This window comes from Orbicella franksi, chromosome 4 (assembly GCF_964199315.1).
Source record: "Orbicella franksi chromosome 4, jaOrbFran1.1, whole genome shotgun sequence".
Taxonomy (NCBI): Eukaryota; Metazoa; Cnidaria; class Anthozoa; order Scleractinia; family Merulinidae; genus Orbicella; species Orbicella franksi.
In genome coordinates this window covers 8801345-8828209 of record NC_138148.1, presented here as the reverse complement: position 1 = coordinate 8828209, position 26865 = coordinate 8801345, and the positions used below count along the sequence as shown (strand labels likewise).

Here is a 26865-nt window from a genome sequence, read left to right as displayed (position 1 = left end):
GGCCGCCATGTTTGTGTCCCTCCGAGGGGCACAAACATTGCGACTTCATCACGCAAAGCTCTATAAATTTGAGTGAAACACTTCTCCGAATAACGGGAGAATGAAAACCTGCACAGACCTAAATCTTGGCGAGGTTGTTAATATATCAATCATCTTTTATATCTCAGCTTCTTGACTTAATTTATTGAATGGTTATGATTTTTATTTTTGATGGCGTGACACTGCAAACCAGCCATAGGAGTTGTAAAGTCTTCTTGATTCCAAACCACGCTGTAAGAGATTTTATGAATTGCACTGTTTTAATGTCGCGAATCTCTAAACAATAACACTTGAATTGCTTCGCCGAAGTTGTTGTAAATTGTCCAAAATAATAGTTTTGTGTTGGGTTTCCCAATAACTTCGCGTCTAAAAATTATAAAATCGTATTTGTAAATACAGCCAAGGCAAGTTTTGAGGTTTTCTTTCCGCTAGTAGGAACAGCCGCTTCGTAGACTGAGAAAATTTCTTTTTCTGTTATGGTTGGAAATCAAGAAAAGAATTTGCTTCTTAATCCCCACTAGTGGTGATTTGCACATTGCTTACAACGTATGGAGATTTCCGCGTTTTGTTTGTTCAAGTTATTCGGTTTGATGAAATGCTTATTAGTGATTTTTTTAAAAGGTTATTTGCAAAAGGCTCCCATCCAAATATAATCTAAGGAATTCTAGCGATGAACTTTTACTTAGTTAACCACTACACTAGGTGACCGTTCTTTTACCTGTGCTGCACCGAAACTTTGGAATGCGCTACCATTTGACATAAGAAGCGCCAGCACTGTTAGTATTTTTAAAGCTAAGCTAAAAACTCACCTTTTCCGTCATGCGTTTTTATCATAGTTGTTTTTATTATTGTAAGTCTACTTTTAATTGTAATTTTAGCTTTTTAGCCTTTTTATTCCGTTTTCGCGCATTATAAATGTTATTATTATTATTATTATTATTATTACTATTATTATTACTATTATTAAAAGCTAAGACTGGTGAAAATACTGCCGATAAAATAATTAGAAAGCCGTCGGAAAAATTAATATTCAAATACGCTTTAGCAAAATTTTTAATATTTAATATTTTTAATAATTTAAGTTTAAAAGCTTAAATTATTGAACTCGAACACTGCACCCTTCCCTCGTTTTGTTTGTTCAATTTAATCGGTTTGGTCAAATACTTACTGGCGAATTTTTTTTTAAGGTTGTTGGTATACAACTGGCAAAGCTATGGTCGATAAAGCTGTCAGCAAAAATTATATTAAATCAGCTTCTTTTCCGAGAGAATAATACTTGAACATCACATGTCGTTGAAACTTTGAACTTCGGCTTCTAAAAGCATTTCTTGAATTTGCCTAAAAGTGTAACTAACCCCAAATGTTTTTTTGGAAGTTAACTACTGAGCATATTGGGATCTGGGTCGGGAGCCTAGTGACGTCATCGAAAGATATCGCTGAAAACACTCAAGAGACGTTTGACTGGGATTCGAGCGTTGTGAAAACATATTTGGGGTATCTGTGCTTCATATTTCATCAAAACTGGACAAGACTTTTAAACGGAAGAACTGTATCATCTAGCAAAACAATTCGGAGTCTAGCTACCATTAGGACGGCTACGATGTATTTAAGTGCGGGTCGCCAGTCACGATCGACAGTTCGTCGACCCATTTGGCTTATAAAGGTTAAAACCAAGGGTGAAGATTAACTTAAAGCTGATGAAGAGTTATAAAAATGTCAATGAACACAAAGAAATTCGCGGAAAAATTCGTCTTTTCGCTTCGCTATTGCCGACCGACCGCATGTGTTCGAAGTCAATTACTGAATTAGTGTGTACGAACATAAACATTGCGAGTTACACAAATTTGCATTTTTCGTACCAGTACAGTGGAACCCCGCTTACCCGGTCACCAACTGGCCAAAAAGATCTGGCCGTATTAATGGGGTGGCCGTATTAAAGGGGTTCTTTAAACAAGAAAATTACTGACTGAACTTTTTTCAGGTCAGAATAAAGTGGCTGTAATAACGAGGTGGCCGCATTAACGGTCCATTAACGGGGTGGTCGTAAGCCGGGGTTCCATTGTAATTAAAAATCATTCCACGAGATCTTGACAAAAGGTTCGGTATGGTTTCAGTTATGAATACATTTCTTCTTCACTGTTCTTTTTTTTTTAAGTTTTTTTTTTTTTTTTTTTTTTTTTTTACGTACGCTAGTAACGTGAGTGTTCCGTTTTGTCGAAAACGAGTGCATTCTCCTTTCAGCGCTACATTCTCTGTCCGTAAAGTTGAATCTAAATGGGTTGTTTTACTTTCCTGATAAACTGATCAATGCTTGACTCGTTTTAAGTTTGTAACTGAAATAGATATATTTCTTTGCTCAAAGAACAAAACAACTGGGTATGCGGAAGGGCCTTTGAGAAACGCGGCGTTGTCGACCTCGTGCTTGTAGACCTTGTAGCTTGCGTGTGGTTGTATATAGAATCTAAAACTACATGGCTAGTTCAGCAGTTCAAAGCCTCACTAATCTTAATCGCCTCGTTGTAGGACGTACGTGTCGCTGACTATTCCTTTAGAAAACTCTCTATTTCGAGGACAAAAACGCGATGCGATTAATTTGCCGCATAATCATCTCCCCTACAATCCCGGACAAAAGTAGTTGGGACAGTTGAGCTGGATCACGTATCCCCCATCCCCCCTAATCAATGTTGGAAAACGTCGTTTTTTTTGTTTGTTTGTTTCATTTTTTTATTTTATTTTTTTCAACAAAAAGGGAAAAAATCACCTGATTATCAATATTGTAAGTGGGGGAAGGAGAGAACTTGCTTCGTGTCCCAACTTTTTTGTCTGGGATTGTAGTTCCGTTATTCTGGTCTGGGACTCTGGGGCTCGTTTCAATAGAATAGTCAGATGACTCCCAGCTTATCCCAAATTCGTGTGCCTTATCTCCCTTGACAACGTCGAGCTTTGCACTGGAAGCTAGAGGAGAATATATACAGGCCATGAAAATATCTAGGTTTCTACAGTAGCGTCGAACCCGAAATCGAAGAACTGCTCGATGGCTCCCTCTTTCGGTACGACTCGCGCAAGTCAGCACAATTCTTTCGTCTTTTTCTCGCCTCTGGACGAGTGCCGTCGAGATACAGGTAATGAGGAAAGACGATACCTCTCTCCTGAGCTTGCTGCACTGCTACTCCTCCAACAACACATCTAACTTGAATTCTGCAACGATTTTGAATCACGCTATCCCATGTTCGCAAATATTCTTCTCAGAAGCAAACCCTTGTTAGTCCTTCGATGACGTCACGGGTCAACTCGCCCCATTGTTGGCTATTGCTAGGTCGTGGGCGCGGAAGAGGCCAATTTTACAAACTTTAAAAATGGCTACAACGATAATTTTTTCGCCGTGGTGATCAGAAAAACAAGGATATTTAAGTTGTTATAGAGTGGGGGCTCTGCGTAAGGGCGTATGTGTAGAGGCGTAGGGGACGCTTAAGGGGGCTCGTGACGTCATAATACAGTCAAAGCCATGCAAGCGAACACCCTTGGAACTAGCTAAAGCTTAAGTGACTGCTTGGGAGAAGTTTACGCTTATGGGAGGTAACAAGTTATCAGTAATGTGTGCATGTGACTGGAACCATGACTAACTGTGGTATTCAAGTGATGTGTCCCATTAGTGCGTCCCGATTTGTATTTTTCAAAGGTTCCAATCCATTTCTATGATAAAAAAAGGAAGCTGTGGGTTATCAATATTTAAATTCGCTGAACTTAAGTGTATGCTTGAGAATCATTATGTTTCACAGACGTCGACGAATGTCAAACACAAGACCATGATTGTGATCAAGATTGGGAAGTCTGCTCAAACACCGCAGGATCGTATACTTGTGATTGCAAACCAGGCTTCACTGGAGATGGCAAAAACTGCACAGGTATGCTTGAGGATGTGTGTTTTCTAATTTCGGAAGCAAAGTTTGATATGCGTGACACAGATAAAAATTCGAAATTAGTGAACAGAATGGTTCGAACATTAATGAAACCTAAAACGATTTTGTCGACGAACAACTACAAAAAGATTCTGTGAGAAAGCGTATAGGTTAAGGTACTCAATATTGGACCCTGCTTCACATGCATTGGTTCGATCATCTGCGAGTGGCATTGGAAAATTTGAAAACTGTCAAATATCCATACTTTCGTAGACGTTGCAACTTCAAATTCTCTCCTTGTGTATCGCAAAAATTACGAAAAAGTAAACATTTTCTTTATAGCTGTTTTCGTCCTTTTTTAGATATTGATGAGTGCGCAAATGATCAGCATTCCTGCCATCGTCTTGCCAAATGTTCCAATATTGAAGGGTCCTACACGTGCTCCTGTGTTCTTGGATACCAGGGAGACGGCATCCGACAATGTGCAGGTGCCGACATTTATTGTGTTGTTTCGTTAGAGCGGTGTTCAGTGGAGTGTCGAAAACCCAAAAGCAAACCAGTCACATACCAATAAGACTACTCAGCCAATCTCAAACCGTAGTAAAACCAAATCCAAAACCAAAGTAATTGCCAGATTACTTTGGACACTCAATTGAAAACCGCTCTAAACAAAATTTAAAAAGTAGTGCTAACATACCATGAAATTCCTTAGGCAATCATCTAAGAAAAAAAGTTGAATTGAACTGAGTTACATCAGATAATAATTTATCTCCTCGAAGGAATTTAAACCAAAGAATCTGCAGATAATTTGTTAAACGCTTCTCTGTCGATCAGTGGTAGGGTAGGCATAACGAAAGGCATTTGGTCCACTTCTGTAGATCTCGACGAGTGCGCAAGTGGACAACACAATTGCCATCAACATGCTGACTGCTCTAACAACATCGGGTCATTCACATGTCACTGCCAGAGCGGCTATACTGGAGATGGATTCTTCTGTAAAGGTATTCTATAACAAGCTTTATAATATAAGCCTAGAAATTTCGGAGATTTGATTGGTTGATAGCATTACCATTTCCGCGTAATAGTGGTATAACAGCAAAAGGTTGCCATGACAACACTAAACACAATTACGTTCCGTTTTTCAAAAAAATTGCGGCAAGATTCTCGGAAATTTCCGCAAAGGAAAGACAAAAGCTCGCCGAAAAGTAGTAAACAAAAATACAGTCAAAACTACTAAGACGTGGATGAATGTTTAGACGTCATGGGCAGAAAGCAATGGTCATAACGATGACATTGTCAAATACGAAGCTAAAGAACTGGACTAATGTCTCTCGCGATTTTTTGCCGAAATTCGCAAAAGCGATGGCTCCAATTATAAGCCGGAGAGTCTTAGAGTTACGTTAGCTGCCCAAACAAAATGACCGCAAAATATCCATAGCGAAGGACCGAGAATTCGTCAAGTGCAGACAGGTCCTGGAGGGAAAAGCAAGAGCTCTTCGCGAAAAAGGCCACGGCAAAAGACCAAATACAATAAAAGCACTTACCGTCCAAGATGAAGAACAGCTATGGTTAAATCGTGTACTTGGCGAACAAACTCCCAAGTCACTCTTTATACTCTGCTCACCCTTCATCTTAGTCTTCGTGGTGAAGAAGAAGAAGAAGAAGAAGAAGAAGAAGAAGAAGGAGGAGGAGGAGGAGGAGGAGGAGGAGCAGGAGCAGGAGCAGGAGCAGGAGTAGGAGCAGGAGCAGGAACAGGAGCAGGAGCAGGAACAGGAGCAGGAGCAGGAGGAGGAGAAGGAGAAGGAGAGGGAGAAGGAGAAGGAGAAGAAGAAGGAGAAGAAGAAGAAAAAGAAGAAGAAACAGTGGCCCGTTTCATCTCGCCATTATTGAAAATCCGAAATCCGATGTGTGATACAAGAAACAGAGGATTGGTGTCCATTAGATCAACTCCTTCATGAAAAATATGGCCTTGGAAGCGGAATTGGATGTTGATAGAAGAAGTTAATCAACCATTCGGTAAGAAAAGCGCTTGTGAAGAAGCTGAAGGCCTCGAATCAGCCAACAAGTGCTATCATCGATGTAACAGGCCACACAAGCGAGCGTTCACTGGCAGACTACAAGGAAGGTGGATTTCATCCATCATCAACTCTCCTGTCTGCCAACAGGTTCAGAATTCCCGTCCAGTTCTTTCCAGTTTACCCAATCAGCACAATCATACAGCGACTCCCTGCCAAAGAGTAGTCCATCACTTTCAAAGCTGACGATAAATAGGTGACGATAAATTACGGAGCTAGTGCTGGTGTTTTTCAACAAAGCAGCAACTTCACAATGGAAGAATCTTACCCATACCTTATTTTAATTTGTTGTTTCGCTTCACTGCTGCAGTGACTGAAAAAACCGTGATATGAAAATTACTTTCATCGAACTATTTCTTGGTGTTTGCCTTGAATGATTTGGACTGTTTTCACAAAAAACTCTCAATCACTTTTTTTTTTTCATTGACGTAGAAAGATTGTTACGAATGCAGACGCCTGTGTGGTCTGTTTTTTCAACCGTAATGAAATAAAGGTCTCATGTGCGTTACCGAAAATTTCTCGGCATCTATTATTTAACAAATAAAGAAGATTAAGTCGTGTATTACTCTGTGATAAAACACGACGGGCGTTTGAGAACACGAGGGAAATGTAGAAAACACGAGCCGCAGGCGAGTGCTTTCTACATTTCTCGAGTGTTCTAAAATGTCCGGAGTGTTTTATCACAACGTAATACACGGCTTAGGCTTCTTCATTTGCTTTGTCATATAGAAGTAATGTGGCGAAAAACAATAAAACACGCTTTTTCCATGTTTTATACTCTGATAAAACATGGGTTTTCGACCAATGACAGCCGCGCAGTGTCCTATCTACATTATAAAAACAAATAATAGCAGGACCTGCACGTGGTATTTTGCAACAATACCGCCTCATAATATTTCATAATTTTCCAAATACCAATCGAGTATTAAATATGTAGCTCTTTATTTTAATTAGCAGTTAGCTATCCCTGTGAAATTCCCAATGAATTAGCATGGACCATCACTGAAGAATTCATGAATGAATTAGCATGGACCATACTTTGTCCAATCGAAGACCTCTCATATTTTAAGTAGAGTTAGTGTTAGCTCACTGATTTGTCTCGCACTGTTCACATAGACAATATGGTACAACTTGTAACGAGGTGCCCCTGTCTGATCTAGTACCTCAGTCGTCGTGGTCTCGAGTCCCAGCGACGTCAAACATTCTCTTTTTACCTCCTACGGTTCGCCGTTTCCTAATGCTGAGAAAGAACTAACTGGGTTGATTTTCAGCACCCCAGTTTACTCTGGAGATGATTTTTCACTTTCACGCGTGAATTACATTGCGACAACTATCGCCCATTGATGATTCCCTCTATTCTCATTACCGGTCTCCCGTGCAATGCATTACTTATTGTGAAGAAACGTTAGGCGATGATCACTTTTAAAACATGAATTAAAAATATGCTACTAACTGATTTAACATAATGCTTTTCTACATTATCAGCCTGTCCTAACTTTTCACGCTGCATCCAAACGTCGCCTCATTCCTGTGAATGTTGGTGCAAATACTTCTATCCTGAACGTCCGAAGGTTGATGCATGCAAGAATCCTGGTAGGTAAACCTTGGATTTGCCTTGACACCAGTTGAAATGGAAGGGCGTAAAATTAGCAACGAGCTAAACCAATGCCAGTAGGGATTTATTGCACTTAGTTTATCCAGTCTAGATGGTTTATATTTTCACGCAGACCAGCTTGTACCACAACACAACGGTTATAAGGTTATGACGGGCCTAATAAGTTATAAGGAAAAATGGATATCCATTTCAATCCCAGTACCACCTCATTGATGCAAAAAATATCGCGGATCCGTTACCAGGATTGATCAGAATAATATAGGATATAGCATTCTCTGGTAAAAAGTCCTGAATACTTTTTACCAGCGAACGTTACATCCTATATTATCATTGATGCACGTTCAAAAAAAAAATGTTGTTGCCGTTGTTGTTGTTTTTGTTCTTCCTGCTGCTGTTGCTGCTGGTGGTGCTGGTAGTAGTGGTGAGGACGGTGATGGTGATGTTGCTGGCTGTGGTGATGGTGGTAGTAGCGTTGGTTTTGCCCGAAATTTGAATTAATTTTTTTAACTTTGATGTGATTCACTTTGCTTTTCAGGTAATACTCTCGCTCCCTTAAATGAAGTGTCAATCTGTTGTACAGACACACAACCAGACAGTCCAATCACGTTAAGACGCGATCAAAGAAGGAAGCTCGTGGCGTCTTTTAACTTGGGAAACATTCATTCAGGACAAGCTTCGTTTTATTGGAGAGTTGAAAAGCTTACACTGTCACCTTTCAACATTTCGGATACTCCAGAGCTCGTAGTGCACGACACTCATGAGCTCAATATAGTGCCAGAGTTACTGTCAACAGGACTAAAACTTGTAGTATTTGAATTGCAAGTGACCGGAATTGAACTGGCTGCTCGAGATTTCACTTTCCTACTGGTAGAAACGTCAGCTCTCGTAGCTTCCATTGCGGGAGGATCTGAAGTTTATCGATCTATCAGCAAGCCAATCTTGTTGGATGCTAGCTTTTCTTACGACCCAGAGAATGAAGACGGAACTTCCTTTGGAATGACCTTTAATTGGTCTTGTTTCAGAGCTGCGAGCAAGAACGTCTCTGGTTTTAACAAAGCAGCCACCAGCTTGCTTTTGAAGAACAAGGGAAACGTTCTAGATACTCTTCTTGACTCAGTCGCTAAAGGAACTCTTTTCCAATCGCCAGGCGATATATTTCTACCAATATTAGAAAATGGAAAGGTGATTTTGGACCCAGAGAAACTGATCAGCAACGAGACATACCATGTATTGCTGACAGTTGGCAAAGACCACCGAAAAGAGAGTGCGATGCAGATTGTCCACATCCATGATGGAGAGCTCGTAGACGTTCGCATAATGTAAGTTTAAGATGGGAACCCTTGGAGTGAGCCTATTTTGCTAGTATTTTCACAAAGCCACAAAATGGACGTGTGTTTGTTTGTCCATCCCCTGTGCATCCAAACTGTTCGGAAAGGCAATCCAAATGACAAAGTGGTTACGTGGCTCCACTAAAAGGAACTTCCATCAAACTGAATAAAAACTTCAAAGGACATTCATGACATACATTGTAAGCTGATCTCCTAACGCAAAGGTATTAAGAATTTATGGGTGGAAGGTTGGCAACAACATGGCCTCTAACGAAACAAATTTTGACCCTGTCCCAGTGTGGTGTGGGAGATTTCATCGAGTAATACCGGTGTAGTGCACAATGCGAGGAAGGAATTTTGTCTTCAATTGTCTTTGATATATTTCTTTCAGGTGCGTCCTAAACTGTTTATTACCAGCCAGAACATCATCTGGTATCTCCGTCCGAACTGACTGCATCACTGCTAGTTGTCCCAAGTCCCTTAAATATCGATGGAAAATGTTACGAAGAAATGCTAGTCTTCTATATTCCAAATGGATTCCCCATACAAATTTTTTAAATTTCTTGGCTACGCAAGAGGATTCCCAATACCTGGTAGTCAAGCAGCAAATGTTTGTACCTGGTTGGTCATACCGAATCACAGTAGATGCTCTGTTACCAGATGGTTCATACGGATGGGCAGCCTACCAGTTTGACACATTAGGTGCCCCATCGGGTGGAACATGTCATGTCACGCAACTTACTATGGAGACCGCTGTTGGCGTTTGGCTCAACATATCCTGTCATGGATGGGATGATAGCAGAGTTCCTCTCACATATGAATTCTACCATGCATCAGACCATGGGGAATACGATATGTTGTCGTATGGGGTACAGTCCTTCACCGTAGTTCATATTTCTCCCTTGTTCGGAGAAAATGTTGTTCGTCTTAAAGTTGACATTGTCAATGTCGCGGAAGTCGCAAGAGAAATAGGGTTGTCGATCAAGGTATGCATGGTTTGGGTTTAAAAAAAATGTCGGGATGACTTTTACGCTACACTTGCAGTATTCTTACAAAAACACAGAAACCTATTGTCACTGATGCAGCTATAACCTGTAGGTCAAGTTACCAGTAAATACTGTAATTAATATTTCAGGCCAAAGCCCTGTATTTCCTAGGGAAAAAGAAGACTGTATCGCCGTAACAAACAGAGAGAACGCCCACTTTTTTCCGCCTTCCAGAATCTCTAGCATAGAAAGTGGAGACCTTCGGCCTAAGAGGTTATTGGCAGGACACTTTACTCCCAGCGGCGGTTTTTCCCTTGAAGCAGGAGCACGCATTTTAAAGGCAGTCTGACAGACATGTTGCATGGTGAATATTTACCCCCAGAAAATGCGTTCTACTTTGATATAATACGAGTGACAAAAATCTAAAGACAAGCGTGCAGGACGTCTAAAGGTAAAACACTGGCGCCTTTGCATCGGGTTCACTTTAGATTTATCGACTGTCCCTTCTTTACTTTACAGGTTAATCAATCAGATTTAACACAAAGCGAAGAACTACTTTACAATCAAATTAACAAAATTCTTGATGCGATGGAAAATTATTATTCTCTGGGTGAGATAAATTTGGCGATACAAGAAACAGATTCTCTCCTCGCACTTCTCAAGGCGGCTGACTATCGGATCAACGAAACTTTCCTGCTTCACGTAAGTTTAGAGCAATTAGTTATGAACTTAGTTTTCAATAGGGTGGTTTTTCAAGCAATTGGTAAATAAAAAGCAAAGAAAGGCTTGATCATACATTAAAGTCTTGAAAATGTTTCATAGTGCGTTTAGCTGAAATGGAGAGGCCGTTTAATCACAGTCTAGTCACACGAGCAAAGTTGAATTACTAGGATAATTGAAAGTCTTCAAGACCTTGAATGAGCTATTGCTTACGAAAATGAATACCAGGGTACCTCTAGTTAATTACACTGAGATACAGAGACAACAGCGTTATATCTGCATTGGATTGCATTTTGTATACACAACAATAAAAGCTGAGTTAACTTTTTAACACCATTCTAATCACTTCAAGATAAAAAGCCTCATTCAACTGACTCTAACTTCTTATCATTGCTCATTCCTAGAAACTTTTTCTTGTGTTTAAGAAACTATTGAGGCTCAACAGACTGGTTGTTTATTTACAGATTAAGGAATACGTAATATCCAGGATTTGCAAAGTAAGAGTCGATAGCCTCGAACGGTTAGTGCAGATTGCTGTTATTTTAGGCAAAGCCACGGAGGATGCACGCAATGTCTTCCACAATACAACGGTATGCAGAATATATTTTGTAGATCATAGTTAGGATCGTTATGATTATAGGGTAACTAGGAACATAAAAAAAAAATCGAGTTTATTGGAAACGGAAAAAAGACCCAGTTACTTAATTAATCGAGAGAGCCAGAATTTAATGAACAACACATGACGTAAACGCGTACAGAATAAGTATAGCAACCCCACACATGATGCTCTGGTTTTCATTCTTGGTCAAGCTTTTAGCATTGCCAGTGAATATACTTAACTAGTTTTAATTTGCTCTTTTCAGTTTGCTTTGTTAGAAAAACTTCTGCAAATGTCCTCTCTGCTTTCTCTACTGACTGACCGCCGTTCAGGGGAGATCCGCCTTACTAATAATGGAGGCAGATCGTTAATGCATTGCAATACAAATATCATGGAATATACCTCTCGTAGAATCCTTAAGGCTATCAATTCCACCAGCTACGACCAGGAAAATGAGGTACGTGATCATGAATTTCAAATTAAATTTGGACATGATCAAGCCTCTGCACGAGAAGCCCATCTTGCGCATGCCTCGTAATGAAAAGTGACCTCCTTCAGTAATTTACTAACACATTAAATCAACAACCTGATACACGTGAAGATGTGTGCGTTAGCTATAGCAGGTGTTTTGATTGTGTCAAAAAGTTAATTAAAGTATTGCACATTTATTAATCTTAAAACATTTTTAAGCTCCTCAAACTACAATTATTTCCAGGTAACCATAGGAAAGAGAATTCTTGGTCTTTGCCAGAATCTGACAGAGAAGATTACCAACATACTACTCTCGCTAAAGCTACCCGGAGAAGAATATATCGTGATGAAAAATCAGCATCAATCCACTATTCTGGGCAAACAAAAATCGCACGATCTCAACCAGCTAACAATCCAGGAAGGAAAAGCAAGCTTTAAACTTCCTTCTCTGGACGACAAAGATCTAAAAAAGATATCCGGGAATGCATCTGACGTAGGAGTAGAGGTATGTAGGTCAAACTCTGGACTATGAAATGGTGGTAATTAAAGAAGAATTTCCAATGATGCTTAATTCAGTTTGTGTAGTTTAGTTCTCAATCATGGCTAGTTAGAGATCATGTTTATTCTCCTTCGAACATCTATCTTTGCATTACCACAATTAAAGCTGTTTAATATTTTAAAGGTTCAGCTCATGACTATTTGGACCATCAAAATCCAAAATGGTAATTAATCTTTAAAACCGGTCAGACCAGTTGTTAACATGTTAACGTTTCGGGCAGACTTCTTGTTGCTACAAGAAACCATTTGGTCCACTTATCGTTTGACCAACGAGAAAATTGGTCCAGAGGACGTTTAGTCTCATTAACATTAGGTCCCTTTATCGTTGCATTGCATTGGTCCAGTTAGCATTAGTCTAATTAGTCGGTTGAATGACGTTCATTTATTCAATATATCTTTATTTTTGTTTCGTTTTAGATGATCAACTATAATTTCAACCCCTACACAACACACCATAGTAGCAGTAGGGTCAAATCAAACGTTATCAGCCTTGTTCTTAAAGATGAGAGTGGCGAAGCTTTGGATGTAACAGATCTACCGTCAGAAATACAAATCAATATTCCAACATCAGAACACGACCAGGACAGCACTGCAAGCCAAAGTCAAACAGATGACTTCCTCAATCCTGGAACTATACAATATCACGTCATTACCGTTCATGAGGCCAATACCACCTTAAAATTGTCCATGACTATGAAAAAACCAGCCACTATCACTGCCTTTATAAAATTTGGTAAACACCCAACTCAAACTTCATATGACGAGGTTATTCATATAACCGAAGAAAATGGATTTCAGACCTTGGCTTCAGATTGTAAATCGTCAGAGAAATGTTCGTACGATATCTTGATAAGTTGCAACGCATCAGGAAAATATTACATTGGTCTCTTAGGACGAGAAGAGAACCGAACAGTCCATTTAAGAGGCAAGCGGTCTTTACTGTCAGCGAGAACATCAAAAGAGAAATGTGTTAAGTTTAAAGATCCTCCTCCTACACTCGCCCCTCCTGTAGAGTTTACCATCCTTGTACCCCAGTACGATCCCGACAACTCGGTTAACTACAGTTTACAGGTAAATGCGATTTGGTGCGTGTACTGGTCTGAAACTGAAGAGAGATGGACAAACGAAGGTTGCAAGGTATCAGATTTAATTATCTGTTATAGCGATAAACAATGTAAAGTTTGAAATATGAGAGTGTAGCGAAGGAAAAACGGCTTAGTATTGCTAGATACGCATCTGATATAAATTAGGATTTATTGAGTTGGTTCTTTCTTATAATTCTATCGTTTAGTGAATTTATGTAGAAACCCAACGGTCATTTTCCTGCTGAATAACGAGTCATTTTTTTAGCGCTAAATCACGACTGCTGGCTTCCCAGACAAATCGTTGATAGATTTGCAGTATCTTTAGATAAAAGCAGTGGAGAATAACGGTTTGATTCATGTTGCCAATTTGGAGTTGTAATTCCAGTCTTTTGTCTTTTACGATGGACAAAGTGAGCCCGCAACCGCTACAACTGCAGCTATTGATTATAAACCCTTTCTTAAAGCAAAAACGCTGTTTTGAATTCTAGTGTCAAGATGAATAAATTGTTCTATAACTGCAGGTGGGACAAGATTCAAACACCTCTTCACTGACCTGTCTTTGCAATCACTTGACCGCATTTGGAGGAGAAGTTCTTATTGCACCAAACACCATTGACTTTGCGCTTGTCCAGCAAACGTTTGACAATCTGGATCCAGGAGATCTGCTGGTCCTCATCACAGTGTGTTCTGCCTTCCTTGTTTATTTTGCTGTGTTGGTAATTGCACGGAGAGCGGACAATCTAGATGTTTTAAAGGTTTGTATGACATGTCATGTTGGCAGAGCACCCCACAACGGTCATAGCAGGTTATTGAGAAACTTACATTACATGACGAAAGTAAAATCCTTTTAGACACCGAAATACAACAAAGTAACACTCGAAGCTGCATAAAGTTGTCATTGAACTAGGTTCGTATTGAGAAAGTATCGGTCAATCCATTTTTATTTTTCGCCATGTTCAAGACCAAGTCCATAAAATTGGACCAAACGAAACATCCATGCACGCACATCATATTCTCTTGTTTCATCAGAAATGATACGCCGCTGGTTTGCTTACTACATCGGTTTTCGAACCATGGCTGAGGCCTTTGTGTCATGTCCTTAAGCACACAATTTGTTCTTACTGCCTTCTTTCTCTAAACGGTCAGTTAAGAAAATGCTGGGTTTGTGTGCGTTAAAATAGCATCCCATTCAGGAGAATTAGAAATACTAAATATACATGCTGAACGCACCGGTCTGGTAAGCTTATGTGGACTTAAGATTCTTTTACGTACCTACATCTTTTAATTGTAGGAGAGTCCACTGATTCCCCTGGCAGAGCATCAAAGTGGTGAATACAAGTACGAAGTATCCATAACAACAGGAGGATGGAAGAACTCGGGCACTACTGCTAATGTATCCATGATCCTTCATGGTGCTGAGAATACCAGCAGTGTTATCAAATTGACATGCGACCAGCCACATGACGGGAAGTTGTTCGCTCGAGGAAACACTGACAATTTTCTTGTCCAGTTGGAGAAGCCGCTAGGTACGATGATCAGTGTGCAAATCGGCCATGACATTTCAGGCGACGCCCCATCTTGGTTTCTCAACGAGATTTTAATTGTGGATCATCAAACAGAAGAGCAATGGGCGTTTAGTTGCTACTGTTGGCTCGCCCTGGAAAGAGATGATGGTAACACGACTAGAGTATTCTTTGCAGATGATAAGAAAGAAGACGATAAATTCCAAAGGACCTTCAGCTCTTTGCGAAGGAATGGTTTCTCTGATGATCACTTGTGGCTGTCCGTAATTAAGAAACAACCCAGAAATCATTTCACTCGTGTCCAAAGAGCCTCCTGTTGTTGGTGCCTTCTCATGTTATCAATGGTAACTTCTGCCATGTTTTACGAAACCGAGAACACACAACAACCAAACATTAGGATCGGACCTTTCTCCTTCACTTCGAGTCAACTTATTATCGCACTGGAAAGTGCAATTATCATTTTGCCCGCAAGTCTTCTAATCGTATTCTTATTTCGAAAATGTGAGCCTAAAATAGACAGCCAAGGAAGGCGGTACCATCTGACCAAAACCAGGACAAAAGAACCATGTGTACTACCTCATTTTTGTATCTACTTCGCTTGGTTCCTCTGCATCTGTACAGCTGTCACGTCAGCCGTGTTTACTGTGATGTATTCTCTGATGTGGGGAGGACAGAAGTCGGCTCGTTGGTTAACATCTGTAATGCTTTCATTAAGTGGAGACGTAATCATATCTCAGCCCATTAAGATAATTTTGGTCTCTGTCATTATAGCTACACGTTGTGGCTGTAAGAAGAAGACAACTAGGGAGTCTAAGTCAGTCGAGGAGCAGATTCCGGGACCATTCCACGATACAATATCAGTGGACGTCGAACGTGCTAGAAAGTATAAAATCAACGAAAGGAAAATGTACGCATACGGGAGAGAACTTACGTTTTCACTGTTGTTTTTCGTGCTTCTTTTGATTGTCTGTTATGGTGATAAAAACAAACAGAGATACAATCTAAAGGAAGCAACAGAAAGCGACTTCCAGTACTTTGATGATAAGGGACAGTATAAGGTAAGCTCGCACTTCCTCAGCTCTTTCAGCGCTAACTGTATGTGTTATTTTTTCAGCAGATGAGGGAACTAAATAGGGTCTTCAGTGATATGCATTAAACCAAGAAAAGAAAGGTTTAAAAGTTTGATACCCAACAGTAATTGACATTAGTGGCATAAAGCAACGGAAGGTTTCGTTCGTAATAGAATTTGGACTCGTCACCGATGAGTGTTGTTTTGTAATTCTTATTTCACTTGAGAACCTGGATTGTCGCGGACAAGACCTTGCTGTTTAACACCCTAGTTGTTTACCGAAAACAGACATTCAAACCGACGTCGAACTTCATTAATTAGACCGTGGAAAAAATGACGAAGGAATAACGGCTCTTCAGTTAACCATTGCGCATGCAGACATAACAGATCCTAACCCACTGACTCTTGAACCGATCGACAAAAACCGGTCTTGGGAAGTCACCATATTCCATACTCGCAGACAATCCCTTGCTGTTTAACACCCTAGTTGTTTCTGTGGGTGTTTTTTTGGTCGGAGCCTTTTCTTATTTTCTAATTCATAATTTCGGATATTTTGCTAGATTACCAACGTGACTCAGTTTTGGGGATGGCTGAAGAACATTTTTGTGCCAGCGATCTTTACTGCTGATTCTTACGAGGATCAAAAGGAGAGAGCGTCAGAATACATTGGAAACAAGCGTTCAATCCTGATCGGCATGCCTCGTCTGAGACAACTTCGAGTTATGAAAAGTAAGCTTTATGTCGTTTGTGATTCCTTTCCAAAGAAAGTCATAGAAAGGCATTGGTAGACTATAGAATGAAATAGTTTTGTAGCTTTTTGTCATGGTTAGACCAGGAAAACAAGACCATCTGGTCAAACCGATTACATGCGCCACCGGAACTATTGTAGACCTGGAACAGAAAAAAACAACTACTGAAGAGGGACAACAAACACACCATCAAACACAAAGATATTATATATTCAAAATTTCAAAATTTTAGAAAACCAAGTTAAATTTAGTCGAGGTCGTTTCCAGTAGTTTGAAAGCTGGTTGTATTGCATGCAACTTAAAAGGTCAATTTTATCACCGTGCCTTCGGCTACCTATAGCTACTTCTTCTTTGTTTCTTCTTCGCAAAACTATATAATAAAGGGTAAATCTCGTTCGGTTCGGTAAATCAGAAAGTGTGTTAGAAGACAGTTAGAAGGGAGACAGAGTATCGTAACATGTAAGTCTACAAAGCTTACGTCTTCGAATTTCAAAAGATTTAATTGATTGAAAGTAGTTTTTTTTCAAGAAAGTTTCAGTTGTAAGAGATTATTTGCGTGAGGAAACTCCGTCTATAAATGCTGAGAACTGCTTTTTTAGAAAAAAAGGTGGCATAAGGCCAAGCTCCATGCGATGTTAATTTATTATCGCCATACACAAGAAGTAAAACCACGAAAACGACAACATGGTACCATTGTTTTCATTTGTCTTGCTTCGCCAGATTCCTGTGAGGTTCACGAATTGTTTAAAAGTATGATCACGTCTTGTTACGATTTCTACTCCATAAGAGAAGAGGAGAAAAGAACTTGGGCTGACCAAAATATTCTAAGTACATCAGCACTTTTGTGTCCAGAAGACTGGGAGTACAACGAGGATGCCCAACTCGGCAGCTTTGATTCTTGGGGTCGCTTCGCTGTTTACAGCGGCGGTGGGTACTTGGCTAATTTGGGATACAACAAGCTTACAGCAAAACGAGTTATCGACGACTTGATAAAAAATGATTGGATTGATCGTCAAACCAGGGCTGTGTTGTTGGAGTTCTCATTGTATAACCCATCTAGTAACCTTCTTGCAGTAATGACTTATTACTATGAGGTCCTCCCAGCGGGATTTGCTGGCGTTTTCAAGTCGTATGGAATCTTACCTCTCAGTGCAACGGATTCTCAAGCTCATAACACTTACTTGCTCTTTGCCTTGTTGTTTGGACTTCTGCTTGCTTGCTATTTTGTCTTAGAATGCATCACACTTTGTCGTCAAAAGTGTTTGTATTTTACATCAGTGTGGAACTGGTTAGATATGCTGCAAATATTGACTGCATCGTCGGCATTGTCTCTGCAATGGATGCGATCAAAGGAGGCAGGAAAATCATTTGAAAAACTGAAAGAAAACCCTTTCGTACCTGTCAGCTTTCACCAAGCTTTATTTCTGTTTGATGTTGAAAACCTCATGATTTGTAAAGCGTCTGTTATTGCCACCTTACGCCTTCTGAAGTGCTTTTATTTCAATCCCCAAGTTATCATTTTCTCGTTTACGATTCGCAGGTCATTTTCTTCACTTGGGTCATTTTTCGTGATATTTTCAGTAGTTGCTGTTGGCCATGCCCTTTTAGGAATGTTGGCATTTGGGCAGAGTGTGCACATGTTTTCGTCAGTACCAGAGGCTATTTTCTCCCAGTTTCTTATGTTTCTGGGGAACAATATACCGCTGGACGAACTCAAAGATGCAAACCCCATTGTGGGGCGTCTCTTCTTTTTCACGTTTGTCTCCAGCACAACGATAATTTTGGGAAATATGTTTATCGCAATCATTAACGACCATTATGTTAGTTCATGCACTGATAAAGGAGGAGAAGATGTCGAACTTGCAGAGTTCATTATGAAAAGGATTCTGGAGATTGTAGTTGGTCAGAAAACCAGAAAAAATGGAACGTGGAATGAAAGTACAAACCACGAGCTCTTCGAACCCGAACAAGAACATCCAGATGGCGCCTCGTCACCTGATTGGACACCAGTCATGTATCGTAGCTGTACATATAAAACAAGCCGCAAAGGGGGTCCCTTGGTAAATAGCAGCGACAGTTTTAGTGAGTATGCAGTTTGGGAAACTTACCGACCAGAACATTTACTAATTAAGAGTTCTAACGATAAAGCAGGAGTTTCCAGTGTTAATTTGAATCGGCTGTCCACGTGCATCGTACGCTTCAACCAGCAAATGACAACAAAATTGGATGATGACGATGATAGCGACGAAGACGACGATGATGAGGATGATGATGATGATGACGATGACGATGACAACGACGACGACGATGATGATGATGATGATGACGATGACGATGATGACGATGATGATGATGACGATGACGATGAGGAGGAGGAGGATCACGACGACGATGGGGAGCACATCGAGGAAAAACTTGAAGGAGAAGAACTTTATGCCGAGGAAAATGAGTTTGGGAAAGAGTTTTTTACTCTTATTTTACACTAAATATTACGCCGTATTCACTGCACTCTTTCTATTAACAAAGTAGTTTTTAACAACAGTGACTACACTAGAATGGAAGAGTATCCAATTAGTAATGAAATCTGTAACAGAATAATCTTTACCCAAGGCCGTTGCTTACGGTGGTTGAGCAATTTCTCAGTGTAGATTAAAAGAGAACTGAGCATTTCCTATTTTGTACATTTTGCTTTATCACTGAATGCTTTAATGAGTCGTGATGTACATATTATTTTTAGCCTATGTTTAGATACAAATAACGGTTGAAAATCATACTGCCAATGTAAAGTGAAAAATAACTACAAAATCCAACAGACCTTAAACTCCACAGATTTCGTACGTGGCAAAATCAAAATCTAGCCCATTTACGATGTGAACTTCAATTTTTTGAGTTTTCTAATCATTACCAAGTGTCATATTATCCTGTCCTGATTGGACATTTACCCCTCTGGCTTAATGACCAACCTTCTGTAAATGGGAGATGTATGCAAGGTTAAAGCTCCTAAAAATATTTCGATTTAGAAGCTGGGTCACTCTTGCTTCCTTTTTTCTTAATTTGTGACATAGTCCGTGTTTTTTTTTTTTATGTAACGATTTTTGATACTGTTGTTGTTGTTGTTGTTGTTGTTGTTGTTGTTTTTCGTTGTTGTTTATTTGTCATTTTTTCAGCGCTTGAACCGTTATAGGAGTAACTTTATAAAATTCAAGGTGTATAATTTCCCACGGGAATATGGAATACATCTCATATCAAAATATTTGTTGAGTCAATAACATTAAAAAGGATATGACATGACATAACCTAAATAAATGGTCGCAAATTATGTGTAGGTCGAGTAACTAATGCAATGCAATGGAAGTTCTAATCAGTGTCTGCGTTAAACGCTAAATCTAGAAAATGTTTTCTGAGAGATTTATTATCCCAGCCTTTATTAGGGACCTTTAGATTGGATTAAAAGCACGAGATTGAGTAACAGAGCGAGTTTTTGATCTTCACACCAGTGATATTTCCAGAGCCCTAACTCTTCATTTAGGTTAGAAGACAGCTCTTAGAATCATGGGTATGCGACGTGATAATGTGAAGTCTGCAAACTACAAGTAGCAACAACTGAGATGTCATACTCGTACTCGATCTCGTTATAAAATCTTGAGTCCCATGTCATCCTTTTGTTGTTTTTGTACCAACGCACTGGCCTGGTGTTCTCGATGTGTTTTTTTATTGAACAGGAAAAAGATTGGTTCTTCTTTCAGCGCCGCCTCGCTATTTATAGTCGTTTATCTCCTACAAGAGGAAGGGTGGTAACTTCCTGTCAACCCGGTTACGCAGAAATGGATGTAAACACCCCAGAGAAAAGGAGAGTGAAGGAGTAGTAGGAAGGGGTACTTTGGTATGGCGTTTCCGTTGCGGAAAAAAACCGTATCGGCTGTGAAAACATGTTGATAAACACAATACGTAGGTCGAAAATTGTAAATTATATCGAAGGTAATAAAAAAAAATCTATGTCGAGTCTTCCATAATATCTGTTGACTCGACCAGTAGACAGCACGAGTTGAAAAAATGTAAGTGACGAAATAAAAACACGAGACGAGAAACAGAGAACGCTAACCAGTTGTCTTGCCAGTTTATGGCTTTTATAGTTTCGATCCAAAATGGCGGTGTGTTGTCTACCTGTTAAAAATTGCAGGTTTTTCCCTCTTGCTTGATTTACAGAACACTCGAAATTGCATGTTAGATCAACATCACATGGAAGTTACAAAATTTTGTTTTGGTTCCCTGACGAGTTCGAGAGGGAGCAACTTGCACATCAAAACACCTTTGCAGACCTCACACACCTATGCAATCGTGCTACTTTTTGAACGTTCTCTTGATTAGTACACATGGTAATATAAGAACACTTCCGGTGAACCAAGCGAAAACGAGAATTGTGATTGACAAAAAGCACTATGATCGCCTCGCTATAAGAGGTCTGCTAGGTATTTTTACCCTGCGAGCTCAAAATGCAGACTGCAGGCCCCGCACAAAATTCAAACATGAGTCGAGAATGAGAGAACGCTTCGCCAAGGCTCGATTCTGCTCGTAATTCCCTCAGGCTTTTTTTTACGATTTTCTAGCGAAAGAGAGACTGCTGGCAGTCTACAAAATAACTTGAGATGGTTCCTACACAAGTTATTTTGGCATTCAATTAAGATTTCCACGTGCCGAAATTCACGAATGGGGCTCGTAGCAATCCTCCGTAAGAAAAAAGATGGCGACTGGTGCATTTACCTATAGTTCTTAGCGCACGAAAACCTTAACAACGTTCATAAAAACGTACAGAAACGTTATAACATCTTCAAATCTAGGCTACTTAATGTCCTTGGAACAGGGACGAATAATGTAAAAAAAAAATTGGTTTTCTTTGTGCCTTATAGGCTTTGGTAGGCTCGCAAGGCATTGTGGTAAAATGTACAGCCGCCATCTTTTTACCTACGGCGGATTGCTGTGCTTCCGACGTCGCCCTGTCTTCGCACGAAAATATATATATATTTTTTTTGCCAGAATAATAACTGCGGGCTGGGAAGGGTTTACCAAATATTTGTGGCGTCAAAAAAACGTGTGAGAGAGGGAGGGGAGCGTACGTATTGGCCAAGGTTAACGGTCCGATCACACAGCGAAAAGGAATTTGAGATAAAACTTTGAAAAAAACTGTCTCAAATTATCTAATTGCAGTGAAAGTATTTACGACTATAAATTAGGCTATGTTGTAAAACATCTTTTGACGTCGTTTTGTGTTGATTTGGTTTCATAGGAGCTGAGAAATTTAGAGATTCCTGTAAGTTTTCGGATTGCGCTCAAAACGTTTGCTGTAAAATGCAAAGAGGTGCCTCCATTGTCAATCTTTATACGTGAAGCGAGAGGCCTGGGTATCCGTTCAGCGGTTTTGTAGGTTTCAGGACAAGTGGATAGGTATTTTCTTTGTAAGTTCGCGTAACAGATAACAAAACGAGACAAAGGTAAAGTACTCATTCTTTTTAATTCTTTTTGCTCACTCCCATCTTACTCAACTAGATTGTATGCTCCCAATGATTACACACTTACATTCTGACTGCTATTCAAACGGAAAAAAAAATTAGCCCGCATTGCATACATGTGTGGCTTGGAAGTTTTACTCCAAATAAGGCCCCAAGATTTTCAGGTTTAAATAAGTGCTAACAAATAACCTGTAATGGATATCAAAAATAACCCTTAACTCTCAACCAACCTGAACAGGTCCTTCTGATAACAAAACAGAACAAAAACTGCCCTTTAGAAACACGTGAGGAGCAAAATAGGTCCAGAAAATTAACTTCAAAAGAGGACAACAAATGTAGAAATGTCGTGAGCCGTAGGAGTCCGTGTAGGTACTTCACCTCAATTTAACACATTTTCTTATTTCACGCCCTTGACGTCATGTGACTTAAAGCAACCAATCAACAAAAACCGCAGGACAGGCGAACAGTTGGAAGAGCATAAACAATGGTGTGACTACGGATTGTTTTCGAAAGAAGGAAACAGTCTTAGTGGGTGTTCTTATCTAACTTTTTCAACCTTTTCTATCATTATTAAGCGTGAGAACTATTCTGTGTTCAAAATGCGTTTTTCTATTTGTTTACCAATTACTATTTTTAACTCTTCTCAGCTGCCTGCAGTTAACTTCCCAGATTGGCTGCTAAAACCAAACCTCGTCAAACAAAAATAATTAGAATGATTGAAATTATGTTACTTTTTGTCCCAGTCTTTTCAAAATCTCTGAAGGACTTGGAATTTCTACGATATTATACCAAAAAAGAAGAGACAAGCTCTGAAAGCCAGAAATTCTGCTAATTTCACTTAAAGCTATTCAGGGCTTACTAAATACTCAATTCATTTCCTACTGTACCGAACCAGCAAAACGCTGCTGAAAAATGTATGAGTAGCCGTGACCTTTCTTGAAAAGATTGCTTATATTGAATGAGTTTAATGATAACAAGTCTCCATAACAGTGGATTACAAAAAAGAACATAATTTGTGTTCAATACAAATTAATAAAGGGAAGTTATCAATAGTTTTGGTTTCGGTCTATTTAAGTTGCCTCGACTACGAGGTGTTTATACATTTTCGTGTGAAGGCTGTCTGACTAGGATTTTTACGTTGTATCAAGAACGAAGATGTGTGGACGAAAAGTAATTTGAAGCAGCCATGTACCATGAACAATTGCAGAGAGTTGAGGCTGTTCAATCAATCGTAAGTATTTTATGGCGTTTAGAAGAAAAAGCACTTCTCTTCCTTGTTATTTAGAGATATGTATTGCTTAATTTTTCATCGTTTTTTTCTTCTTCTAAACGTTAATGACTATCGAGAGTGACTGAAGTTGTACTTTTAGCAACAGATCAATTTTCAAGCTTACTAATGCTGAAGAACATTTTAACATGGCAAACTAAGATGGAGCGGTATTAGTCACGACGTGCTTTACTGGTTGCTATAATTTTGACCACATCCTTTTTCTTCAACGGAGCGGAACTCAGAAATATTAATCATGAATTATTGTGTGGGTGATTCATTTCACTCAACAAACTCCTTGAACTTAACAAAGTTATCAACCATGAACTCAGCTAATAAAAAAACGATCTCTTACTATGTCTTAGACAGAATGTTTTTTTATTTAAGCGAAATATGTATTCGTTGTTTCCGGGCGTTACGATTCAAATTAGCAAGATTTTCACTTGTGCTGCTTCTATTCCGAAACTTATTTCAATCATTATATATTTATATGAAAATAAAGTTTTTATTGCCCATTGCCGGAACATAACAATCAGTTGTTATTTACCGTAGCCAAAATTGCAATTAGCCAATCAGAAGCCGTGTCTTCTGTCCTGATATCCTACGATATGACGTAACTGACCTGATAAAGCAACGATAAAATGGTCACTTGGCCGAATTTAGGTACGGTAGATTTTTGATACGTTACGACGGCATATTAGCATTTTGTCTCGTTGTGGGTATTCGGGTTCGACAGAACTCGCCTGACACGCCACCGAAGCGTACGAAAAAGGTATGTCACTCGCATTTTATACGCGGTAACTTGTGTCCAAAGTGCAACCTAGAGTCATCCTGGTATCAAATATATCTTTGCCGCTTATCCTCTGGCTCACAAAAATAATTATTGCTCCATTGCTTCATAACTACATCTGTCTATCTAACTCAAGTGAAATGAGGATAATTGAAGGTAGCTGATGTCAATGGTTTGCCCGCTGGTTTTCCTGTCTTTGCTGACGTCTTTGACGTCTTTGTTCCATATTGGACACGCTTCAAGTACGGACGGTAAGAAATAGTTCATAACTGTTGGCTTGCAAGTGAGTTTGACTATGGAATAACCCGGAGATTTTAGAGACGAATTTCACTACTTTTTTGTTTTAACCTGAGGGGAAAATGAAGTGCTCAAATTGTACTTTGTGTCCTAGCCAATGGCTTTCTACTGCGTCAGTGGAACAACTTGTTATCAACCTCACCAGTAACGAACTTGCAACCCGAAGAACCCAATTACTTCAGCCAGTTAGCTCGCTCAGCTTTTGCTAAGCTTCTCTGATGATACATGTAACGTCTTCTAGTCGAGTTTTAAATAGGAGTAAAAGCATTTTAAAAATGATTTGAAGAATTTTAGGGTCATAATTTCTCTGTAAAAAAATATGCCAAAGGTAAAAAATATTTAAAAAATTAACGGAGCGACACATAAACTTGCACATTTAGGGGTTTCCACGCTAGTCATATGCCGGTTAACTGCATTTATACCAAATCGTAACTTTCTGGTACGTACCTTGGGCGAGTTTTCTCGAGCTATGGTTCGTATATCGGCGAAACGTAGTCGATACAAAATACCTATCGCGAGATAAACACTAATAGCCAAAAAGTTACGATTAGGTTTTTAACGTACCTTGATGACTACGATATCGTAGCCATATGAGGTCAGTGACTTGATATGGTATGATATCAGGACGGTGGGTACGGCTTCTGATCGGTTAATTGTGAATTTTGGAACGATAAATCTCAAGACAGAACCTTTTTTTCTTAATTACAGAATGCACCAGCTACAAAGTCGTAAACGATCCCACCCGATCTGTTTCAAATGGTGCAGGCAGCGGCTGTGATGACTCTATGAGCGACCTTTTCGGTGAATATTGGATTCGCTTTAAAGGAAGTGGCGGAACCGTTATTCCTGAATACCCACCACCCATACACCATTGCGGAGCCAATGCACCGGGATGGATCCGTGGTGGCCATCCTGCTGTGAATGATGGGATTGTTGAGCGTCAACTCTGTTACCATCTTAACGGAGATGAATGTATATTTCAGTATGGAATATTCCTTCGCAACTGCGGCGCGTTTTATGTTTACAGACCACCTAACATAACTCGGTGTTCTTTGCGTGTATGCACTGGTAAGTATGTACTAACATTGGCTCATTCCTGAAGGTATTATTTCGTTTTACTTTTATACTTTTAAATAAAGGACGAGTGAAGTTAGTTGATTAGCAACCTTCTTAGCATATGATGAATGTAGAGCTACTCAGTAGAAAAGTCATCATTAAACTGTTATTATTATCATTATCATTATCATTATCATTATTATTATCATTATTATTATCATTATTATTATTATTATTATTATTATTATTATTTAGTTTTCTCCACGCCAATAGGCGCTTTAGGATGCAAGTTTCGTTCTTCAACCAACCCTGGCTTGTGCCTCGCTCTAGCTTCTGCCTAGCTGGCCCAACCTTCTGTCTGCGCTCCTTTTCCACTATCCTTCTCCATGTGGTCTTTGGCCCCCCCTCTTTATTTTATTTTATTTTATTTCATTTTTTTTTTTTCAACCTGCAACTCCATCGCCACCATGCATGCAGTCATTGTTCCTCTCCATTCTAAGTACACGTCCAGTCCGCTTCCATCTTCGCCTTCGAATCTCTTCACTGATCCTATTCACGCCTGGTAATGAAGAAATGGTCTCGTTTCTAATATGTTGTGCCCGCCATGTTCGTACTCAGGCGCGAGATTTGGGGTGAAGAGCGAAACAAAGACTGGGAAGCGTTAAAATTCGTAAATGTTCGAAAACAGGTTGGAACCTTCGAGTTAGAGCTAGGATGGTAAAGAGGGACAACACTTTTAGTGAAGCCATCTTTTGCTGATCCGACGCAGACATTTTAATCATAAGCGAACAAAAGATAAGGCACTTCCTGTCCTTCTTAGCAATAAATTCTCCTCCATCTAGACCTCGACAAATGTTTCCACAACGCTGTTGGCGTTTCCAGTCAAAATGTAATCCCTGACGATCAAATGACAGCTTCGTCTTTTTACCGTGATGACGATAATTACCAACCGGCTTACGGTCGACTCCATGGTAACAGAGGTGATGGTTGGTGTGCAAAAGAGAAAAACGGTACTGACTGGCTTCAAGTTGACCTTGGAAAAGTATTTCAATTGTGTGCAGTTGCTACTCAGGGAGATAGAAATCACGACAATTATGATGAATGGGTTACAGACTTCAAGCTGTTTTATTCATCTGATGAGAAAAAATGGACAAATTATAAAGATGGAAATGGCATTGAAGTGGTAAGTTTGATGTTCTTTACTGTAGTTAAAAAGGAAATCTGACATTTGGT

General features: G+C 39.6%; 1 protein-coding gene across 1 annotated transcript; it reads left to right on the top strand.

The window, feature by feature from the left end:
- The first annotated feature begins 3073 nt into the window (after positions 1-3073).
- Positions 3074-26857, top strand: LOC145485483 (polycystin family receptor for egg jelly-like). The gene is made up of 18 exons (XM_081464147.1): positions 3074-3161; positions 3819-3944; positions 4301-4426; positions 4742-4939; positions 7499-7606; positions 8164-8947; positions 9348-9942; positions 10462-10644; positions 11127-11252; positions 11526-11717; positions 11976-12236; positions 12707-13426; positions 13896-14129; positions 14666-15955; positions 16527-16695; positions 17436-18956; positions 25285-25644; positions 26475-26857. The coding sequence occupies exons 1-18, from the start codon at positions 3074-3076 to the stop codon at positions 26855-26857; spliced, it is 7464 nt and encodes a 2487-aa protein (XP_081320273.1).
- Positions 26858-26865: the final 8 nt, after the last annotated feature.

What these genes read in the sequence shown, in the direction of transcription:
- LOC145485483 (XM_081464147.1), top strand. Translation starts at nt 3,074, where the DNA reads ATGGCTCCCTCTTTCGGTACGACTCGCGCAAGTCAGCACAATTCTTTC. An exon ending in ATGTCTTCCACAATACAACG is followed by an intron (nt 11,253 to 11,525) that starts GTATGCAGAATA and finishes TGCTCTTTTCAG; the next exon opens with TTTGCTTTGTTAGAAAAACT. An exon ending in GGACAAACGAAGGTTGCAAG is followed by an intron (nt 13,427 to 13,895) that starts GTATCAGATTTA and finishes CTATAACTGCAG; the next exon opens with GTGGGACAAGATTCAAACAC.